Here is a 19,107-nt window from a genome sequence, read left to right as displayed (position 1 = left end):
TGCCTTAAATCAGAAGATTTGTTCCCATCAGTTTTAGGGTCCAGCACTGCAAATCCAGCCCCAGCAGTAGACGCTAGCCTCCTGCATCAGTGAATCTTGTGCTTTCATTTGTTTTTTTCTTTCCTTGGATGACATGAGAACGATGGTCTTGTGACTAAGGCACTGGCTCAGACTCAGAAGATGTGAGTTCAATTCTTAGCTTGGCCATACACTTGCTGTGTGGCCTTGGGCAGGTTGCTGAATCTTTGTGCCTCAATCCACCATTGCAAAAAGGGATGATAATATTTCCCTGCCTTCCCAGGGTGTTCAAATACAATCGATCTCTCCTGAGCCCTTTACAAATTCTAGTGATGCAGGGCATATAGGTGACTAGATATAGAATGACTTATGTCAAAGTCTCTTGGGTGCCTTTAAAGTAGTTTTGTGAAACTAAATGGCTCTTAGGGCTAATACAACTGTTTTATATAACTACTGTTACTTACATTGTAGCAGCACCTAGACGCCCAGTCAGGGATCAGGGTCTCATTGTGCTGGACAAAGTACATGAGTGTAATGAAAACACTGTCCCTGCCCCAGGGGTCTTACAGTCGAAGGAAGAATTGCTTCCAGATTTTCATCATGACAGAATGAGAAGTTAGGTGCACCTGTGTGTATGTAGCATGTGTTAATGATCAGTGACTATTTGCAATGTAGGTTTCAGAGTAACAGCCGTGTTAGTCTGTATTCGCAAAAGGAAAAGGAGGACTTATGCTCAAATAAATTGGTTAGTCTCTAAGGTGCCACAAGTCCTCCTTTTCTATTTGCAATGTAGACATTCAAAACACCTCCTTATTATCTTGCTGTGTCACGTTGAATTGTAATAGACGTAAGTAAATTGAGCTCTAATATAAAGCCTCTCTCAGACCTCTTAAACTGGGCCAGAGAAAATCTGTGCAAAAGTGCAGCTAAATCTGCAGGGATTTCTGTCTAAATTCATTGGGAAAGTAAGGGAATTTTGCCTTCCCCACACTGCTAACCTATTCACTTTCATGCTAAAAATAGGCTGTAATGTAGGACACTCTTAGGAAGAGCTAAGAAGAAACAGACTGGAAGGAAGAGTCTTATTTGTACAAATCATCAGGATTGTGTCAGGAAACCACTGTTTGTCTTCCCTAGCAAGTCTCTTCTGGGTGCCATTGTGTAGAAAATTCTCCTTCGTTCTAGCCCCAGGCCTTGGGTGGTAGCACTCTGTGCTATCATGAGGAAGACTGGTTCTGGAGGGGCCTTGAGGTTCCCACTTTGTGATCCCCAGAAGAAACAATGGGCCAGATTTTGCCCTTGAAATACACACTTGTAATTCCCTTTCAGATCCAAAGGATTTACACATGTATCCATTTAGACAATTATACTTCGGGGAAGAAATCTGGGATTCTTTCAGTGGTCCTGCAAAGGAACATGGTCAGCCCACCAAATGCAGTGTTGTCTGTGGGATGGAATAGGCTTTGACAGAGGGGATTTCCCATCAGCTGAGCCCAAAAACCCTGTCTGTAGCAGCACTAGTCTTATTTCTGAGACGTTATCATTATTGCCCATTAAATACTGGCCTGTGTTAAGTTTTATACCCTGGCATTGGGGGTTGCGTCTAATCTCTGTTGTTTTAATTCTTGCACTTTTTCTTAGCCTTAAAAGGACGACGGACATGATGTTTGGAGGAAAGCAAGTGGTGGTCTGTGGCTATGGAGAGGTAAAACTTTAATATTTCATCACACAGAATTTGCTTTGTGTGTTACATCAAGTGGTTGCTGCACATAAAATTAGGGCTTCTCTTCTCGTAGCTTGATCCTAGCGTGCTTTGTATCTCCGTGGCTTCTGTCTTCATCTGCAGTTATGTTAAAACTTGCTTTTAAAATAATGAGCCCAATTAGACAATAATGAAGGGTTTTTCCCCTGTTACAATTTCTCTGCATTTTTCTTTTCTTGTACCAATAGATTTTTAAAAGTACTTAGAAGTTTGATGCTGGGGAGAGGTGGGGGGGTGAGATGTGTGCTGTGGCATTGCACACTGAAATATGGTCAAGAAAGATCAATTAATCCATCTTAATGTTGACCTGCCAATGAGCTTTCACACCTGATCTGGAGGGTTCATCTCTGTAGATGAAAGTAGGGAGTTCAGTCTCCATATTCCAACCCCCTCCCTCAGCTGGGGCTGCCAACATGTGGACTAGTTAGTAGCTGTTATAGTGGGGTGTGTTCTGATCTGGACTGAGAACCCCCAAATCATTTCACATGATTCAAACATCAGGTGGTTCGACTCTGATCTAAAAAGTTGAGTGCACTTGGTGATCACATGTTCCACTAAGCCTGTGGAATGATTGCACAATCAAACATATTCGGGGAATTCTTGGCCAGTCAGCCATGCCCTTGAATTCCATTATGAGGTTTCCTGAGTGTGTAAAGGGTAAAGTTAGTAAACACTGGGAAATTAAAACATTGATATTGAGCTATCCAAATAGATTAAAGGTTGTAAGAACCCCTTAGGTCTGGTCTGCACTTAAAACTTAGGTCGACAAAGCCACAGAGCTTGGAGTGTGAAAAATCCACATCCGGTGCACTGTAATAATGTTAACCTAACCCCTGGTATAGACACAACTGGGTGTATGAAAGAATGCTTCCATCAACCCAGTTACCATCACTCGTGGAGGTGGAGTTCCCACAACAGTGGAGAAACCCTTTTTGTCACTGTAGTGTGCATCTATGCCATGCGGTTACAGCAGCATGGCGATGGCCACATAGCGATGCCACTGTAGCATCTGTTGTATAGACATGGCCTTAGACTTTCCCAGAGTGAGAAGTTTGGTGTTTTTTTTAATGCACCAGGCTTGCTGCTTTCTAGGGGTGGGAGGTATGAAGAAAAGGAACTGTGTGGTACTATAATGGAATTTTTCAAATATCTGGTTATGTTGTTACTAAAATTAGGGCCTGATCCAGATCCCTCGTGTTCCTGGAATTAAACCGAATCCAGGATTTTAATGCAATGCTCTCTAGTACCGGCCACAAAGTTTGGGGCAGATCCAGCCTCATCTAAAGTTGGGTTTCATTTGGCTCTGGGGTTTTGCTTTGGATCCTATCTCTGGCAACACTGCGGCAAAGTTAGTTATGCTCCATATTTCAAGGGACTTTTTTTTCCCCCGTGTGTTAAGTTCATCGTACATCAGCAGGGTGTGGCGTGGCTGAATACAGAGAAGGGGAGATTTTCACCTTTCTGTCGGGAGCAGACTGTGCTTGGCCGTACTATACCGTGCACTGTGGTAATATTGGCATCTCATCCTCTTCCCTTGTGCTCGTCTCCCTCTGCAGGTTGGAAAGGGCTGCTGTGCTGCTTTGAAGGCCATGGGCTCCATAGTGTATGTGACAGAGATCGATCCCATCTGTGCCCTGCAAGCCTGGTAAGGGGCAGCAGGGAGTCTGGTTCCTTCCATAGGTTGTACTCAGTCAGAGTAAGACTGGGGCCAGGATCCCGTCAGTGTCAATCACTCTCTGGAGGAGTGCTGAAAATGACTTTGTCCCAGCTCCACAGGTTCAGGGTGATCTGTTGCTCACAGCTGCTATCAGTAATGGGTCACTTTCCTCAGGAACAGCCTGCTAATCTCTATCTACTGATAAGCCAGCTCAACTATGAGAGATAGCAGACGTTTTAAGAGGCAGTTGAAGGTTTAGTGACTGTGAGACTGCCAGATTGTTATGGATTGTAGTGATATTAGAATTTTAATTCTGAATATCATATTTTGCCCCAGTTTGTGTTCAGTGGGGGAGTCCACTGAAGGAACATGTCAGTTTCTCACATCATCCAGTTACAGATCATACATTCCAAATCCTGGTGCTGTAACTGGGGCTGAAAGCACAGAGCTATCCTCTCATGTGCGGGTGTTGCAATGATCTCTGGCCTCATTTTCTCCAAATGAAATCTGGCTTATTGTGGAGATACCACTTATGCTTAAGAACTGCAGCTAAAAGGGGTTGGAAAGGTACGGTAGTCATTTTGCAAAGTACCAGGAGATTTAGGGCCTTGTTAAACACACCAGCTTCTTTCCTTCTAACATCTAACTTCCAAAGTGCAGTTATGGTCAGAAAAGTAACTACTAGGCTTTGCTTACTCAGCAGAGCTGATCCATGCATCTTTGATCCTATCTGCTTGGTAACATGCACAAACCTGCAAGAGACAATCCAGCTGTAAAGGAGTGAGCTGGTGACCTTTCTGCCTTATGCATCAATTTATTGTTAATTTGATTGCTTCATACCAACAATATATCCAGCACGGTACAAGTCACAAAGATAGACAGCCCTTTACCCTGTAAAAGACAGCCATAGAGAGGATGGGAGACACAGAGAAACCCAGAGGAGGAAACAACTTGTGTTTATGTTTTATTGTAATTATGATCATACACCTCATGGGCATCATAGAAGTAATATCGCAGGAGGGATTTTAATGAGGGGGATTGGGTGGTTACCATGGGAAAAAGTCTAAACCCAGATGTTTCAAGCCAGAAGTCCTGGAGTTACATTCATAAATCCATATTTAGGATCCTAAAGAAATATGGCCTTGTTTTCAGATATGCTGACACCTGCAATTGCCACTGAAGTCAGTAGGAGCTGTTTAGGCCACTAATTTTGGTGCCTAAGTATGGAGTTAGGCAGCCAGGTTTGAAAACATTGACCTAATTTCTGTATTGTTTGTAGAGATGGATTTTCAGATCCCAAGTGCAGTTTGCAGGGTTGACAGCTAGAAAGGCCATCTTGGAATATACTTGAAACTCTTTCATCTGGAATGATAGAGGACATGGAACCCCACAGTGTCACTTTCAAAGTGTCACTTTTCCCACAACCCCACTTAAGGTCCTCTAGCCAGCACTGTTCTTGGTGCTACTACAAATCCATCAGTGTGCTGCATCAGGCATTCCCAATCTCTGGCCCCAGAGGGTTAATGTCAGTAGCTGAGACTCACATTGGGGTGTTTGAGTCTGGTACGTTTCAGCCAATCCTCAGATTCTATACATTTTTCTCTGTCCTCTCTCAGTATGGATGGATTCCGCCTTGTGAAACTCAATGAGGTTATCAGACAAGTTGACATTGTCATCACCTGTACAGGTACGTATATCACGGGGAAGTGGGAGTACCTGTAAGGTGAAGTGTACTAGATAGGCTGGTCAAACCCCTCCCCTTGGAGTTGGGCAGCGATAGAATAAAAATAACGGGTACTGATAGGATACTGGTAAAGTTGCTAACTCCCAGCAGCCGATGATAGCCTGCCAAGCAAGGAGGCACTTTCACATTAGTTGCTGGTCACAGACCCATACACTGTCATTGGCTGCTGGAGCTTTGGCTCTGCTCATGACAGTCCAGGAACACACTTAATCTGTCACCTTTAGCTTGCTTAGCTTGGGGAACAGCAGCCAATGGAGCTATGAAAAATGGCCAGAGCACAGCTACCTGCACCCAGTAAATACTGCAGAAGGCTGTTGAGTCTACTTCAGACTCTTCCCACAACCAAGAGCTGTGTATGTCCAGTATGGTGAACACCTTAGCTCACATGAGGTGATAAGCAGCTACGGTACATGAGACTTTGACCTGCTTGTTTCTAGACCTTCACAAAGTTGGTCTTCTCTAAGCACCTAAGAGTTCAGACACTCATTAGAACAACAAGAAGCTCGTGCATCTGCAAAACTGGGCTAGGCATTTTGTGAGAGCAGGCTCACTGCTATCCTCTTCTCTGAGAGGTTCCCGGTACTTCCTCATTGCAGAAATACAGTGAGGACGCTCAAACTATTTTAGTCCTTCTGGGCTGTGGCTTGGAACAGGAAGTACCATGGTTCAGCAGAACAGAATATAGTGTGTGCAGGCACTGGAGGGGGAGCTAATTCAAACCCCAGAGAGTTTAATTTGAATTTGGGGTGGAAGTTCCTTGGGGAGCAGGGTTTTTAGTCTATTTTATCTGAATAGATTCATGCATACCTCTCATTTGCTGGCCAAAGAGCCAGGTTCCTACTTCACTATGTGTGTCTGTCTCTGTGTATATGTATGTAATAAATTTAGTTTTTACTCTAGTTTTTGGAAAATTCATGAAAAAATGAATGCCTTTTTCCAAAACTTCTCATCGAGTAAAACCCAGCTGGTTGGAGTGGGCTGTACTGGTGAACTTACTGTAGCTATGTCAGCGTTTGTATGTATTACCATATATTTCTGGGTTTAAAGGTAACAAGAACGTAGTGACAAGAGAACATCTAGACAGAATGAAGAACAGTTGTATTGTGTGTAACATGGGACATTCCAACACTGAAATTGATGTGGTAAGAACTGGGCTGTTTTCTGGTGTATGTCCTGGGAGGGGGTTTCTTACATTCTTACATTCATTTCATTGATTCCCCTCATCCCTCCTCGCTCTCATACTCAATAGTGTTGAAAGCTTCTGAGATCAGTCAGTCAATAGTAGCGGTGCCTGACTAGTGCTCATTGTTCTGACTGGCTGGCATGAGAAGGCTGCATAATAAGCTAGACCTCCACCCCTACCAACTATTTTGTGCTGCCAAAAATGTCTTCGTAACTTCAGTGGTGTCCTCAAAGGATTCAAAAGAGCTGAGCTCACACTAGTTTAGCTTCAGAAATAAAACCTGGAAGAGTAGAATGGCCCTTTTTCCTCCTTCCCAGTAGCAAGCTAATTAGAGCAGCACTTTCACATTATTCAATCATTAAGGGTCTTGCTGAGACTTGTAAGTCGGTTTAAAATTGTATCAGAGTGGGATTCAGCACGCTGCTTGTAATCCAGGTGCAAATTATGCAAATTACTGTTCAGAACTTTAAATCTGCTCATCTGTGTTTGGAGTTAAGCAGGAAAATAGGACGGTCTCTTCCTTGCGGTGCCAGTCCAGAAGGTGTTTGTTGCTATAAGCAGTCCCATAGGAGAAAGACTTGTTTTGCCCATAGACACATGGTGACAGTCGCCTTTTCTCTGTACCCCGCTGCCAGCCACCATGTTGCTGGAAAGAAAGATGACACCCGCAACAAGATGGCCTAATGTTCATGATTGTAAATTGTAAACAATTGTAAATTGTTTTCATCCTGCTTTGTAGCTAGCTTTGCAATCAGAAGAATTCAAACTACAGCTGTTGTTAGATCTCCAGCCTACAATAAATTAATAAGTGACCCATATAACATATGAGACAGAGATCAGGCCTGGAGAACAGTGTCAGTGGATTATATGTGTTATTTCCCCGCTCCCTTGCTGCTCTGTAGCTGCTATTTTCTGATATTTTTGCCACGCTTGAACTGTTTAAATGCTGTATTTCAGGCGAGCTTACGTACACCTGAGCTGACCTGGGAAAGGGTGAGATCTCAGGTAGACCATGTCATCTGGCCAGACGGGAAGAGGATAGTGCTGCTGGCAGAGGTAAGTAGCACATGAAGGTCAGGCACTGTTACCCTAGTGGGCTGCCTAGGGTTGAATGAGCCATGGAGATCAAGAACCTCTAGAGATTGCTGCATAGGCCCAAGCAGCTCACCAATGTCTCTTTGGGCAGAAGGATTTGTTTGCTCCTAAAGCCCTGCTGTGTCTGTCCCTCTGGCATATTGTATGGTCCGAACAGCTCCAGTGTTTCCCGCTCTGCCTGTGATCCACAGCAGCCCACCCACTGGTATTTTGTCAGATTTCATTCTTCTGAAATCGTTTGACTGAGCTTTTAGCCATCACTGATGGCTCAGCCGCAGAGATTCAGTTGAGGACTGCTGGGACAATGAGCTATATATATGGTGGTTTCCTAGGGCTACAACCTACTGTTAAGAAAGTTGCCAAAGGCAGCAAGCTGCTGTCAAATATTTCCGGTGGCTTTCACAAAGGAACAGGTGGCTGCATTCCCATGCATGTCTTTCTCTCTCCCTAATTCTGTTCCCCCCAGGTTGTGATCTCGTCAGCTCTCACAAGCTAAACTGGGCCTGGCTAGTCAGTACTCGGATGGGAAAGCTCCAGCAGCGCCATGGGGGTGTTGATGATTGACCAGGTGGCACTCCCCCGGGGACTGAGCCAGTGCCCAGCACGGGGCTGGGAAAGTGGTGCGCTCCTGACGATGCGGGCTGTTAGCTAATTCCATGGCCCTTTTCACACAAGTACAGGGCTTGGCCTCGGTATTGAAAGTCCCGTTTGAGTTTTCTACCTCCTGTGTCCCTAGAAGCCCCTGCAGGTTCCACTGGGAACAGGATTTCTCACTTCTGTTGAGTGTTGCTATGTGCTCTTCAGGACTGTTGCGCTCCACCCCAGCAGGGCTGCATTTCATTGATGGTTTGAAGCAGTTTCTATATTCTTCTTTTGGGATCCTCCAGGCTGAAAGGTACCATGTGAATTAAGGAGCTTATTTATTTTATTTCTCAGGGCCGCCTGTTGAACCTGAGCTGTTCCACTGTTCCCACCTTTGTATTGTCCATCACCGCAACCACTCAGGTGAGCAGAATTTGGGTGAGCAAGAGGTGTATCTTGCTCCATGGTACATGCGAGTTACTCAGCCAGATGTGTTGTTTTATTCCCAGGCTCTGGCTTTGATAGAGCTCTACAATGCCCCTGAAGGGCGCTACAAACAGGACGTCTACTTGCTGCCTAAGAAAATGGGTAAGGTTATACCCATCACCTGGTCTTTGCTTTAACTGAGGTGGAACAGGGTGGGGGCTCTCAGTGGCTTTTGGAGACTTGGCTTCGTCCTCTCACATTCTGGTGCGTTTTGTGTTTTAGCTTTTCCCCCTAACTTGGGATAAGGATTGTCTGGTGGTGAGAGCAGGAACGGGGAGGCCAGCGGGGTTCTGTTCTTGGCTCTGCTGCTGTGATTTTGGCAAGTTGCTCTGTCTTCTATAAAACGGTATCTCGCTTCCCTACCTCACAGGGGTATCAGTTAGAAAACAGGGTGAGGATGTGGGTTGACTATAATAGTGAGTCAGACCTAATTAATTCACATTCATTGTAGTGAAGAAGCTACTCAGTTTCAGGGTGGGATTCAGTCTCCCTAAGAGACTCTTCCATTTTCCAAATCCAGCCATGTCTTCATTCGTTATGGCAGCGATCCTACAGCTTACACAAGTAGCCAAACATCTGGAAATCCCAGAGCAGTTCCCCATCGTTACGTGACACCAGAACTTTTCTTGTTTTGATATGAATATTTGCTGTCATCTGAAAGGTGTATAAACGCTGCTTGAAGGTGGTGCAAGAATAAGATAAATCTCAGCAGGAAAACCTGTGTGTGGATTACTAGGAGGCTCGAGAGGTAACGAGGGGGAACGTACTTTTCATTTTATAGCCCCTGCCACCTGAGATTCCAAGGGCGATACAAGTGTGAATTAGGCTGCCTCACCCCTGCGAGGTAGGGAAGCATTATCTCTGTTTTACACATGGGGAAACTGAGGCAGAGAGGCAAATGATTTGCTCAAAGACACTCAGTGATTCAATGGCAGACTCCAGGAGTCTAACTTCCCGTTGCCCTGCTGTAGCCAGTGGAGACACTGTGTGATCTGTAAGGGTTTGCAGCCGCTTTTTTTTACTCTTTTCCTTCAGCTGAACTAGGCGGGTGTAGTTCTTTTCTGAGTTTAGCAGAATCACATATTTTTCTCAGGGATAATAAGTTGTATTCAACTTGAAGGTCGTTTGTATTGATGTCAAGATCTATGGAAATGACACAGCCCTTCTCCCTGTAAAGGTGAACAGCAGTGCTTTGGTTTAAAAAAAAACCAAAACTTTCTTCTTTCACTTCCCTGCCCAAGCCACCAGCATCAGGTTCCAGCGTGTCTCCTGCAATGCTTGATACACCCACTAAAGTTGACTCAGGCAGATAAATGAAGAAAGAAATACTTTAAAACTCCTCTCTTACTTCATGTTTGCATGTGGTATGTTAAGACCCATGAGGCCAGACACTGCACTTCTTACAGGGCCAAAACTCCGCTGGAGGTCCGGATGGGCCACATGGGGTATGTCCACACAGCAATGTAAGCCTAGGGTTAGTGGGACTCGGGTCAGCTGACCTATGTCAGGGAACCCTGGGCTTGAGCGTCTACACTGCATTTTAAGCCTAGGTAAAGGATTTTCTGACCCATGCTCAAACCTAGGGCTCTGGTGTCCACACAGCAGTGCACAGACCTGAGTCAAAGTAACCTTGTCCCCGAGTGCATAGCACCCTAACCCCATGTCGACACTCTAACCCTACAAATGTGTTGCATTGTGGGAAAACTCTACTGCCCACCCTGTTTCCTAACTGATGGTGCTATCGATGGGACTCTGGTGCCCACACGAGTACATAAACTGCATGATTAGCTCCTTCGGTGGCTGTCTCGTTAGAATGACTGCACTGGGAGAAGGCTTTACAGTGAACTGACATCTGATCTGAGAATTGGGCTCACCCCTCTAGGCTGAGTCACACTGGCAGGAAAATACCCATGTGCAGCTGAGGATAATCAGGACATGAGTCTCCAGGGCCGTCAAACTATTAAAATGAAACGCTGCAATTCTCAATTTTTAAAATGGGCTGGTCAATGGAAGTGTGTTTAGTTGGTTGGTTTTTTAATTTATTTTTGTCTGTTTTGAAGTTTGACGTAAAATGTAGGTTTCAGAACAAAAACACACATACCCCAGCCTGGCTGCGGAGCGGTGAAGTGCGTCCCCAAGGCTTGGGGTGCAGCGTGCTTCTGCACCCCCTGGGGATCCCTTATCCCTGCCCCCACCGCACCCTGGGAGGCCAGGATAAGAGATCCTCGGGAGACTGTGCGGAAGTTTTAGGGCTGGCTCCCACTCACTGCCCTCACAGTGCACATTGCCCAAGTGCCTCTTCACACTTTGCCCCCAGGAGGGCAGGGGGGCCCAGGAGCGAGGGACAGAGAGCAGAGCAGGACCAAGCAGCTGCCTGCATGGAGGGGGAGCAGCTGAGGTGTTGGGGGTCCTTCTTCCCTGGCTGTGCTGAGCCATGAGCTCTGCCACTCCCGTTCCCTGCAGGGCAGATGCTTAGTCCCCACTTTGCTCTCTGGCTCTTACTCCTGGGCACCCCTGCCCTCCGGGGGGCTGAATGTGCAGGGCGCCCAGGCAGTATGCCCCAAAATCTGGCTGTGCTCTTGTGACCAGGAAGCAGCTCTCTTTGCAAAAAGCTTCTTCTGATCAGTCTCCATTGAAAAGCCTGCAGGCTGTCTGGTAGTGTGCTTGCAGACCAGTTTTCAGCTGACCTGAGCTGCTGCCGTTTGCAAAGGGAGATGTGGTGTCCATTTGAAAGAGAGGGCAATAGACTGCACCACAGATCCTTGGCATAGAGAGGACTAAGGAAGTTGCCCCAGGGAACTCTGGGATACATTCAGAAGACTTCTGGGATCAGAGTCAAGCTAAAGCAATAGGACTCAGACCCTAGGTTCCAGCTTAACACGGGCGCACACCCTCCAGCCCTGGAGAGTCCTGGGAGCCTAGGTTCAAGCCCTAGGTTAACATAATTGGTGTGTGGATATAAGGGGGGCTAGGCTCAAGCCCGGGCTTCCATTGCAACATTGCAATGTAGACAGACCCATAGTCTGTTTGGGGCTTTATACATTAGAGCTCCTTCAGCGAGGGAGGGACCCAGGGGATTTGCCATGTTCAAGCTAATTTCCCAGGGCTTGAATCTGTTTCAGATGAGTATGTGGCAAGTCTTCATCTTCCAACGTTCGATGCACATCTGACAGAACTAACAGATGAACAAGCAAAATACCTGGGACTAAATAAAAACGGGCCTTTCAAACCAAACTACTACAGGTGCTGGTTTTAAACATTTTCTTTCTTTCTTTCTTTCTTTCTTTCTTTCTTTCTTTCTTTCTTTCTTTCTTTCTTTCTTTCTTTCTTTCTTTCTTTCTTTCTCGCTAACGTAATATATGAGTGTGCACACATGTATGGGTATCAGCTCAACCCTATATATATATATGAGCAAGAAGAATCACCGTAATTAAGCATCTAATTCCACAGGTACCATGGAATCCTGGTAATTGCCCATTGCCCCAGTACATCAAGACATGATATAAAATGGTGGAGGTACAGAATGAAGGAAATCAGACAATGCACGATCAGCTCTGACACACAGAACACTTTGTGTGAAATGAGGCAGCGTATTGTATCTGGCAGAAGCTGTCATCCTAAAGTGACAAATCTCAAAGTAACACCATCCAGCCAGCTCAAATGACAAATTATTTTTAAAATCCGACAAGCACAAAATGGTACAAAGCAGTGTTTCTGCTAGTGTCCCTGGGGGAGCATTTCTAGTGGCAAGACTCTTGGCTGAAGTACAGACTTCAGCACTGGAACCTCATCTATTGTACTGTGGGCTAGATTGCCATATTTACATGCATAACTCCCAGCTGCACCTTTGAAAACGTACCTCAGAATGTTTTAACTCTGCTGTTTCTGTCGGCCTTGGACTGTAATCACTTGGGACAAGGACTGTCTTTCTCAGAGCCTGTACAGGTCTGGATAGGTTGACAGCGCTCAGTAAAAAATAAAGGCTGCATTATGACACCTGAGATCATCTCTCTTCCAGGTCAAACTGTTGGGAAATCATCTCATTCATTTAAGTTCCTGTGCTCCTGTTTACAGATGGGATAAGAATGGGTTTGCACCATCACAGATCAGTGTGAGCTTGCAAATGGGGTTGTGCCGGAATACGCTCCTTTGGAACCCCAATGTTTAACAATAATGTACAATACACAACACTTGAGTGTTGATAGGAGTTTTGGACCCCTCAGCCCCAAAACACAGAAAGAATTATCTTCAGAGTTAGAGGTGGGAAAGGCCTGCAAAACGCCAGTTAGTCTTCCTTCCCATTCTGCAATGTGTTCCTGTCCAATGTTATGTGTCACAAGCTATGGGGCTTCCACCATTTCTAGATCTTATCAACCATTTTCTGCTGTTCAGTCTAAATTTCCCTTTGCTCAGTTTCACATATAATTGATGTGTTTAGCACCAACAATGTGCTGGGTATTGTACAGGACATAGACAATCTTTGCCTCAAAGTGCTTATGGTAGACTTGCATATAGAGAAGTTAGGGGACGTGGGAGTCACACACAAAAGACAAAGGATGAAATTTTCAAAAACTTCTTTTCTGCATATTCTGCAGTGACGTAAGCACTTAGATCCATAAAGTTTATAACCAGAAGGGACCATTAGATCATCTAGTAGGACCTCCTACATGACCCAGGCCATTAAATATCACTCCATTATCCCTGTATCGAGTCCAGTAACATGTGTTTGACTAAAGCATATCTTCCAGAAAGGTAGCCAGGCTTGATCTGAAGACATTGAAAGAGAGAGAATCCACCACTTCCCTTGGTACTTTGTTCCAGTGCTTAATAATTCTCACTGTTAAAACTTTGTGCCTTATTTTGTGAATTTGTCTGGCTTTAGCTTCCAGCCATTGTTTTTTGTTGCCTTTCTCTGCTAAATTACAGAGCTCTTTAGTACCTGGTATTTTCTCCCCATAAATGTACTCATACACTGCAATCAAGTCACCTCCGAGTCTTCTGTTTGATAAACTAACAGACTGAGCTCTTTCAGTCTCTCACTGTAAGGCATTTTCTCCAGCTCTGAAATAATCTTTGTTCTTTTCGGCATTCATTCCCATTTTTAAACCATCCACTCTTAAAGCTTTTCAGTCAGGTCATTAAAAGTCAATGGGACTTAGGTGCTTTTGAAAATTATACCAGGGGTCTAGGATGTTGGGACAAAGTTGAAGGGCCATGTGGGTGGCACAAGATGTCTAAATTTGATGGGGTGTTTAAGGGAGGAAGATGTTATACCCTCCTAAACAGTCTTCTTCCTCCTTTGGATTTATACCCACTAAATCATTACACTCTGTCTGATCCTGGCAGTAATCAATGTACAGTGTACAGTTTTATACACCACCACTAACTGAGAACACTATTTCTCTTCTTTTTTCAGGTATTAAGTTTCTGCAGCTGTAACCTTAAGAAGTAAGGAACAAGAATCCAAGCCTTTTCTCAACTATTGTACAGGATGACATAGTACAAGCTTCTTAAATCAGAGCTGGACTTGCTCACATAGTAGACAGTGTGTTAGGTTATTTATTTATTAAACTAGAGCACTGTACGTGCGGCCTCTGCCGATGGTGTTTTTTACTGCCAGGGGACTGTGAGACAGTTGGTTTTTGTTTTTGGGGGAGCGGGAAGCAAGGGGAGGAAAGAAGAATCTGGCTGAATTATTTTGTTGCAAAGTATCCGTTAGCTTCAAGTAATCCATTATCGCTGTATGTCTATTCTAATATACAGGGGATGGAGGACAATGCATGAGGCAAGATTTGAGATCAGACTTCAAGCTTGCACGTTACTTTAGTACCTTAATGTCTAGGAACTTAATTTCAAGGTTGCACATTTCCTTTGTACCTTAACATTTCTTACATGGAAGCAGAATCTGAGGCAGTCCCCAGAACTGTCTGTCAGTTTGCAGGGTAGAACACTCTGTTATTTTGTTTCCATGCCATTTTAAAATGAAACTAGCACAAGCCTGTTTGCTCTAGACATTGCTGATGAGACTGGTGCTATCTTAGCAGTGAAACACTAAATCTTACCAGCAGCCACTGGGGAAAACTCTCTAATTCTGATTATTGTGCAAGGACAGGCTTTGGCAACAAGCCAAAATGAACTTTGCCTTTGCACTGTGGGAAGCTGTAACCAAGAGTCCAGTTTATAGCATCAGCTGGGGACACCCCACAGCCTGAGTTAGGAGCCCATGAGGCAGAGATGCACCTGCTCTAACGCAGTCAGTGATGAACGCTGCACGGTTCACACCAGTGGACTAAGACCCAATTACACACCATTCTTCAGCAACTTTGCAGTATTTTTCTGCAGTTTTTGATGAGTGCCAACGTTTTTCAATTCAACCAAAGCTATATTTCATGGAGCAGTTGTGTGGAATTTTGTGCTCATGCTCGTGGAACAGCCTTGTGACTTTGCCGACAAATGCTGCTTACATTTCAAGGTAGCTCTTCGAGATGACACTCAGAAGCTTGTTGTTCGCACTGCTGCAGAATGAAGCAGTAAAACTGATCAGTTCTGAGGACCGTTCTTGACACAGTCGTTCTCCAATTGGTATTTCAGTCCTTTCTGGAAGTGACTTCTGTGTATAAAAGCACCTGTTTCTGGGAAATGTTTCCCAGACTCCCAGTGCCGGAGCTGTTCGAGTCTTATTTTCAAATATAAATCCAAATAAGGGTCCCTAGAATTCATTCACTGAACAAATGAATAAGCGCCAGTAATTATCCCATAGAGTATGCTCTGTCCTGAGATCTAGATGTTATAAGTAGAGTTCAGAATCACTGTCACATTAGTATCTTGTCAAGTCTTGCTGTATTAGTCAGAAATGATGGAAGATAAACATGCTTGTTACTTGTTTTAGCCCAGGATGTCCTGTCTGGATCCTGCATACAACACAGACATGCGTGTCAAGGTAATTTTTAAGTTTGCCATATCTCCCCAGAGTCACTGAAGACATGTTTCTTTTTTAAAATTACTTCAAGTGGTATTTACCAGACTTCCACGTGAAGCATTGACCTATCAGCCTAGGCTTTTATATACCATGCTCACCACCCTGGCACCTGATCAAGTGAAGATCCTTGTTTTTTGCCCTCTCTGAATCCTTGGCCATTATGAATGGGAGAGGTGTCTTTGTGGCATTGTGTTCTCACACACAAAAGACAGAAATTGTGGTCTACAGGCAAGTCACAGAATCATCAAAATTAGAGATGAAGACTGCCTCCTGGGTCAGTTTGTCCAATGTCACAGTTGTTTCTTAAAGCAAATTTTCTAGTATGCTGTTTAATCCAATTTTCAATCTCCAAAGGGATGGAGCCCTAGGTAGAAAGTTGTAGGTAAGCTGTTGGAGGTTTTATGAGGCTGTGTCTGAGGGAGGCATCATAGAATGATCCCCAGTCATGTATCAATTGATCTTCAACTCTTGGTTGATTTTATTCAGGTCCTGAGATTTTCAGAAGAGACCACTGAATTATTGTTAAGATGCCAGTCGGGTGTATTACTTTTATTACTTACATTGTTTGAGTTATTTTATTCTGCAGTGACCCAGCTTTATCCTGGAGTCACTTTCGTTGTTTGTAGACGTGTGGGGTGAAATCCAGGCCCATGGAACTCAATGGCAAAGCTCCCTTTTGACTTCAGTAGGGCCAGGATTTCACTTGTAGATTGCACTGTCTGAATGGGGCCTTTTTCTGGGCAAAAGCCCCAGGAATGTGTCCACCCATGGAGCTCTTCAAGATCTTGGCATACATGGGCTGCACAAATGGCCAAGGATAAAGGGGAAAGAGTTTCTTAAAGAGAGGCTTTTCTCTTCTGTGTACTAAACCAGTCACAGAACCATTTCCCAGCAGCCGGGAGTTGGGGGATGGGCAACACGGGTCTTTGATTTAATTGGGAACATTATCTTCTCCTCCCTTGGATCTATTGTGGTATCAGTGTCCATGTATGATGATGCATCCAACACATCAATCTGTTCTTTATCTCACGTGGTTACGCCTGGCATGTGAAACTGCTTGTTAGACAAATGCTTGGCGTCAGCCCAGGCCGTACTGTCTCTGTGAGCCTGCATCTCGCCTCTGTGACCTGAGTTCAGTCATATAGGGAGCAGTACAGTATTCATGCAGTTGCTATACACTTACTGGGAGTTCCCAGGCTAGCACCATGATGCTGGTTTGAAATCTGATAGCGAAGTGCAGCCTTAGCTAAGGGTATCTTAGGACACCATCCTTTTGGGGAGGTTTTTTCCATGCACACTCCTGTCAATGAGCTGGAACAGAGTGGGTGCAAATGTTCCAAACTGACGAACACAAGGAAGTTCCTTCTCTCTTTATTTGCTAGAGACAGTTGAGTCAAGACTTGTGCACTTTTTACAGAGTTAGCTGTGCAGAAGTGAGGTGGCGTGGCTGGGAATGCACTGTGCAGACAGAGACAGTCATTGCTTAACATGAACTGGGCTCCTCACTTGCCTGTCTGGGGGAGGGACTGGGAGACCAGAGCACCCCAAAGTGTGGCCCATGACCACTCTTTCCCTTTAGGTGGAGGTGCAGCCTCAGAGACTGCAGGCCCCTGCATGGATTTCTGCTCAGATCAAGCTGGAGCATTGCAAGCTGGGAGGTGTAGTCCCTGTGCTTTACAGAAATGGAGCATTGTAATCAGTTCCAAGTGGCCAGTGCTGTTGGGCATCATTCGGGCACCCCCTAGTTTAATGTGTGGAAACAGTTCGTAGTTTTCCCTGGGAAAACCAGACCAGCACAGTGGTGCTACCAGCCTTCTCGTCTCTTTTATTTTATGGGGAAGGTGACAACATTAGCCTGTCTCTGTGTTCTGGAGCGAAGCCACCTAGGAAATGCCGCTATGGGTCACATGTTCATCCAGGCACCCTTTGGAAAAATGGGGTCAGAAATCAGGCTGAATCTGGCCCCAGGACAATAACCGTTCCGTCAGGTGACCCGACGGTGCAGCTCAGAAGGGTCGCTTACCTATTCCAAGTCTGTCACTAGTGTAGCGTGTAGTGGTGCTGTCCTCATCAGTGAATTTGTTTGTGCTGATTTTAAGCTCATTTTATCTTCAGTGTAGCTATAATAAGAAGAAAAAATCATTCTGAATGGCTTTTTTCCCCTCTGATCTTTTACAGATTTTCTCCATGTTGCTATGCCTTTTCGTAAGCTTTTTTGCTTGCTTGGCTTTTCCTAATCAATCTGGAATCATACTCCGTGATCATCTCTAAATTTAGCGTAACAGATCTTTTTAAATGTAACAATTTTTTTTAAATATTAGAAAAAGGAGATAGGCGACACCAGCAAAATCTTATAAGGAAAATAATTTTGTTCTGAACTTTAGAAGCCAGGAAAAGAAACCCAATCATCTGTCATAATTCTACAGTAAGGAAGTAAAAACTAAGACTATAACATTTTCAAAAGGATGTTTTAAATATTAATGTCTGAGTGATTGTATTAGATCAGCAATAAAGACTCTGTAATCTCAAAACACAAATAAAATGTTGCAAAATTCAGTTGGCCTCTGCAGTGTGTTCATGTGGCAGGCCCTGGAAGTGGTTGGAAACAGGATGGTATGTTGCAAGGAAGGTTATGAACCTCTCAGCTTTTGTGACAACCAGGTACCCAAATGGGCCTGTCGTTGTCTCTGAAGGTTCCATTTGCTACTTGTCACACTGCAAGCTGCCAGCCAGGACCCCCCCCCCAATAGTTTTAATGACTGTGTTGGCCACTAATGTTCTCTTCTAGCCTCAGAGTAGCAGCCGTGTGAGTCTGTATTGGCAAAAAGAAAAGGAGGACTTGTGGCACCTTAGAGACTAACCAATTTATTTGATCTGTTTCTTAAGGTATTGTCCCGGTCCACGTATTCCTCAATGTATACGGTCCGTTCACTCTTGCCTCTGCCAAGGGTTGAAGCCATCCACTAGCCACATATTGTAGTGCCAGGACTGGTGGATTTATAAAAACTTCCGCTGCTGGAAATGGCAGATTCCTCTCCCTGCTTAGCAGGATCAGGTTTCCAGTCACATTCTTCCTCCCAGGTTTTCATTTCTTCACACACTTCTCCTCCTTCCAGCCCGATTCCTCTGCTCCAGGTGTTACACAGCCAACTCCATCCTCTACCCAGTGCATGGACTTGCCCTCCAGACTGATTCTGACAGAGGATCTGCCTTGACTTGGAGCAGCCCCATCTATATCCCTCCTTCCTTTCCTCCCTGGGTGCACTGATCCCATAATGCCATCTCTTCAGTGTAGACAGCACCATCGGTGTGAAGGGGGCTTTGCAAATGAAAACAACGGCTACCTGCTCCAAGGAGCTTGCTATCTAAATTAGATACCTTCATCTTCTCATAATCACAAACAAACAATGTGGGGTAGCAGCAGCCAGTCTGGAGATATCCATAGAGTAAGGCCACATTGGTGCCTTGGTGGTTCATTGTTTTAAAGAATGTATTGGGGGCTATTGTCCCAGGACTGGGGGAGCAGTGAGTGCTGTGGGTCACCTGCACTAGGAGAGCTGCAGAAGAGTAAAATTGACCATTTTTGTAGTAGTCATCTTGC

General features: G+C 44.8%; 1 protein-coding gene across 7 annotated transcripts in view; it reads left to right on the top strand.

The window, feature by feature from the left end:
• AHCYL2 (adenosylhomocysteinase like 2) overlaps window positions 1–18,062 on the top strand; it is a 208,974-nt gene extending 190,912 nt beyond the window's left edge. For 4 of the 7 annotated variants that reach the window (XM_084638548.1, XM_084638544.1, XM_084638546.1 and 1 more), the window contains 9 exons: window positions 1,660–1,723; window positions 3,337–3,425; window positions 5,054–5,124; window positions 6,229–6,323; window positions 7,322–7,420; window positions 8,396–8,464; window positions 8,551–8,629; window positions 11,650–11,770; window positions 13,944–18,062. In XM_084638548.1, coding sequence (XP_084494674.1) covers window positions 1,660–1,723; window positions 3,337–3,425; window positions 5,054–5,124; window positions 6,229–6,323; window positions 7,322–7,420; window positions 8,396–8,464; window positions 8,551–8,629; window positions 11,650–11,770; window positions 13,944–13,950 — 694 coding nt within the window. In that variant the 3' untranslated portion in view covers window positions 13,951–18,062. The remainder of the gene's footprint in view (window positions 1–1,659; window positions 1,724–3,336; window positions 3,426–5,053; window positions 5,125–6,228; window positions 6,324–7,321; window positions 7,421–8,395; window positions 8,465–8,550; window positions 8,630–11,649; window positions 11,771–13,943) is intronic. The other 3 variants (XR_014712920.1, XR_014712921.1, XM_084638545.1) reach the window with 3 other exon arrangements.
• The last annotated feature ends 1,045 nt before the right edge of the window (window positions 18,063–19,107 follow it).

Source organism: Lepidochelys olivacea, assembly GCF_965140295.1.
Source record: "Lepidochelys olivacea isolate rLepOli2 genome assembly, chromosome: 1".
In the NCBI taxonomy this organism is placed as follows: domain Eukaryota; kingdom Metazoa; phylum Chordata; order Testudines; family Cheloniidae; genus Lepidochelys; species Lepidochelys olivacea.
This window is presented reverse-complemented; position numbering and strand designations above follow the sequence as displayed.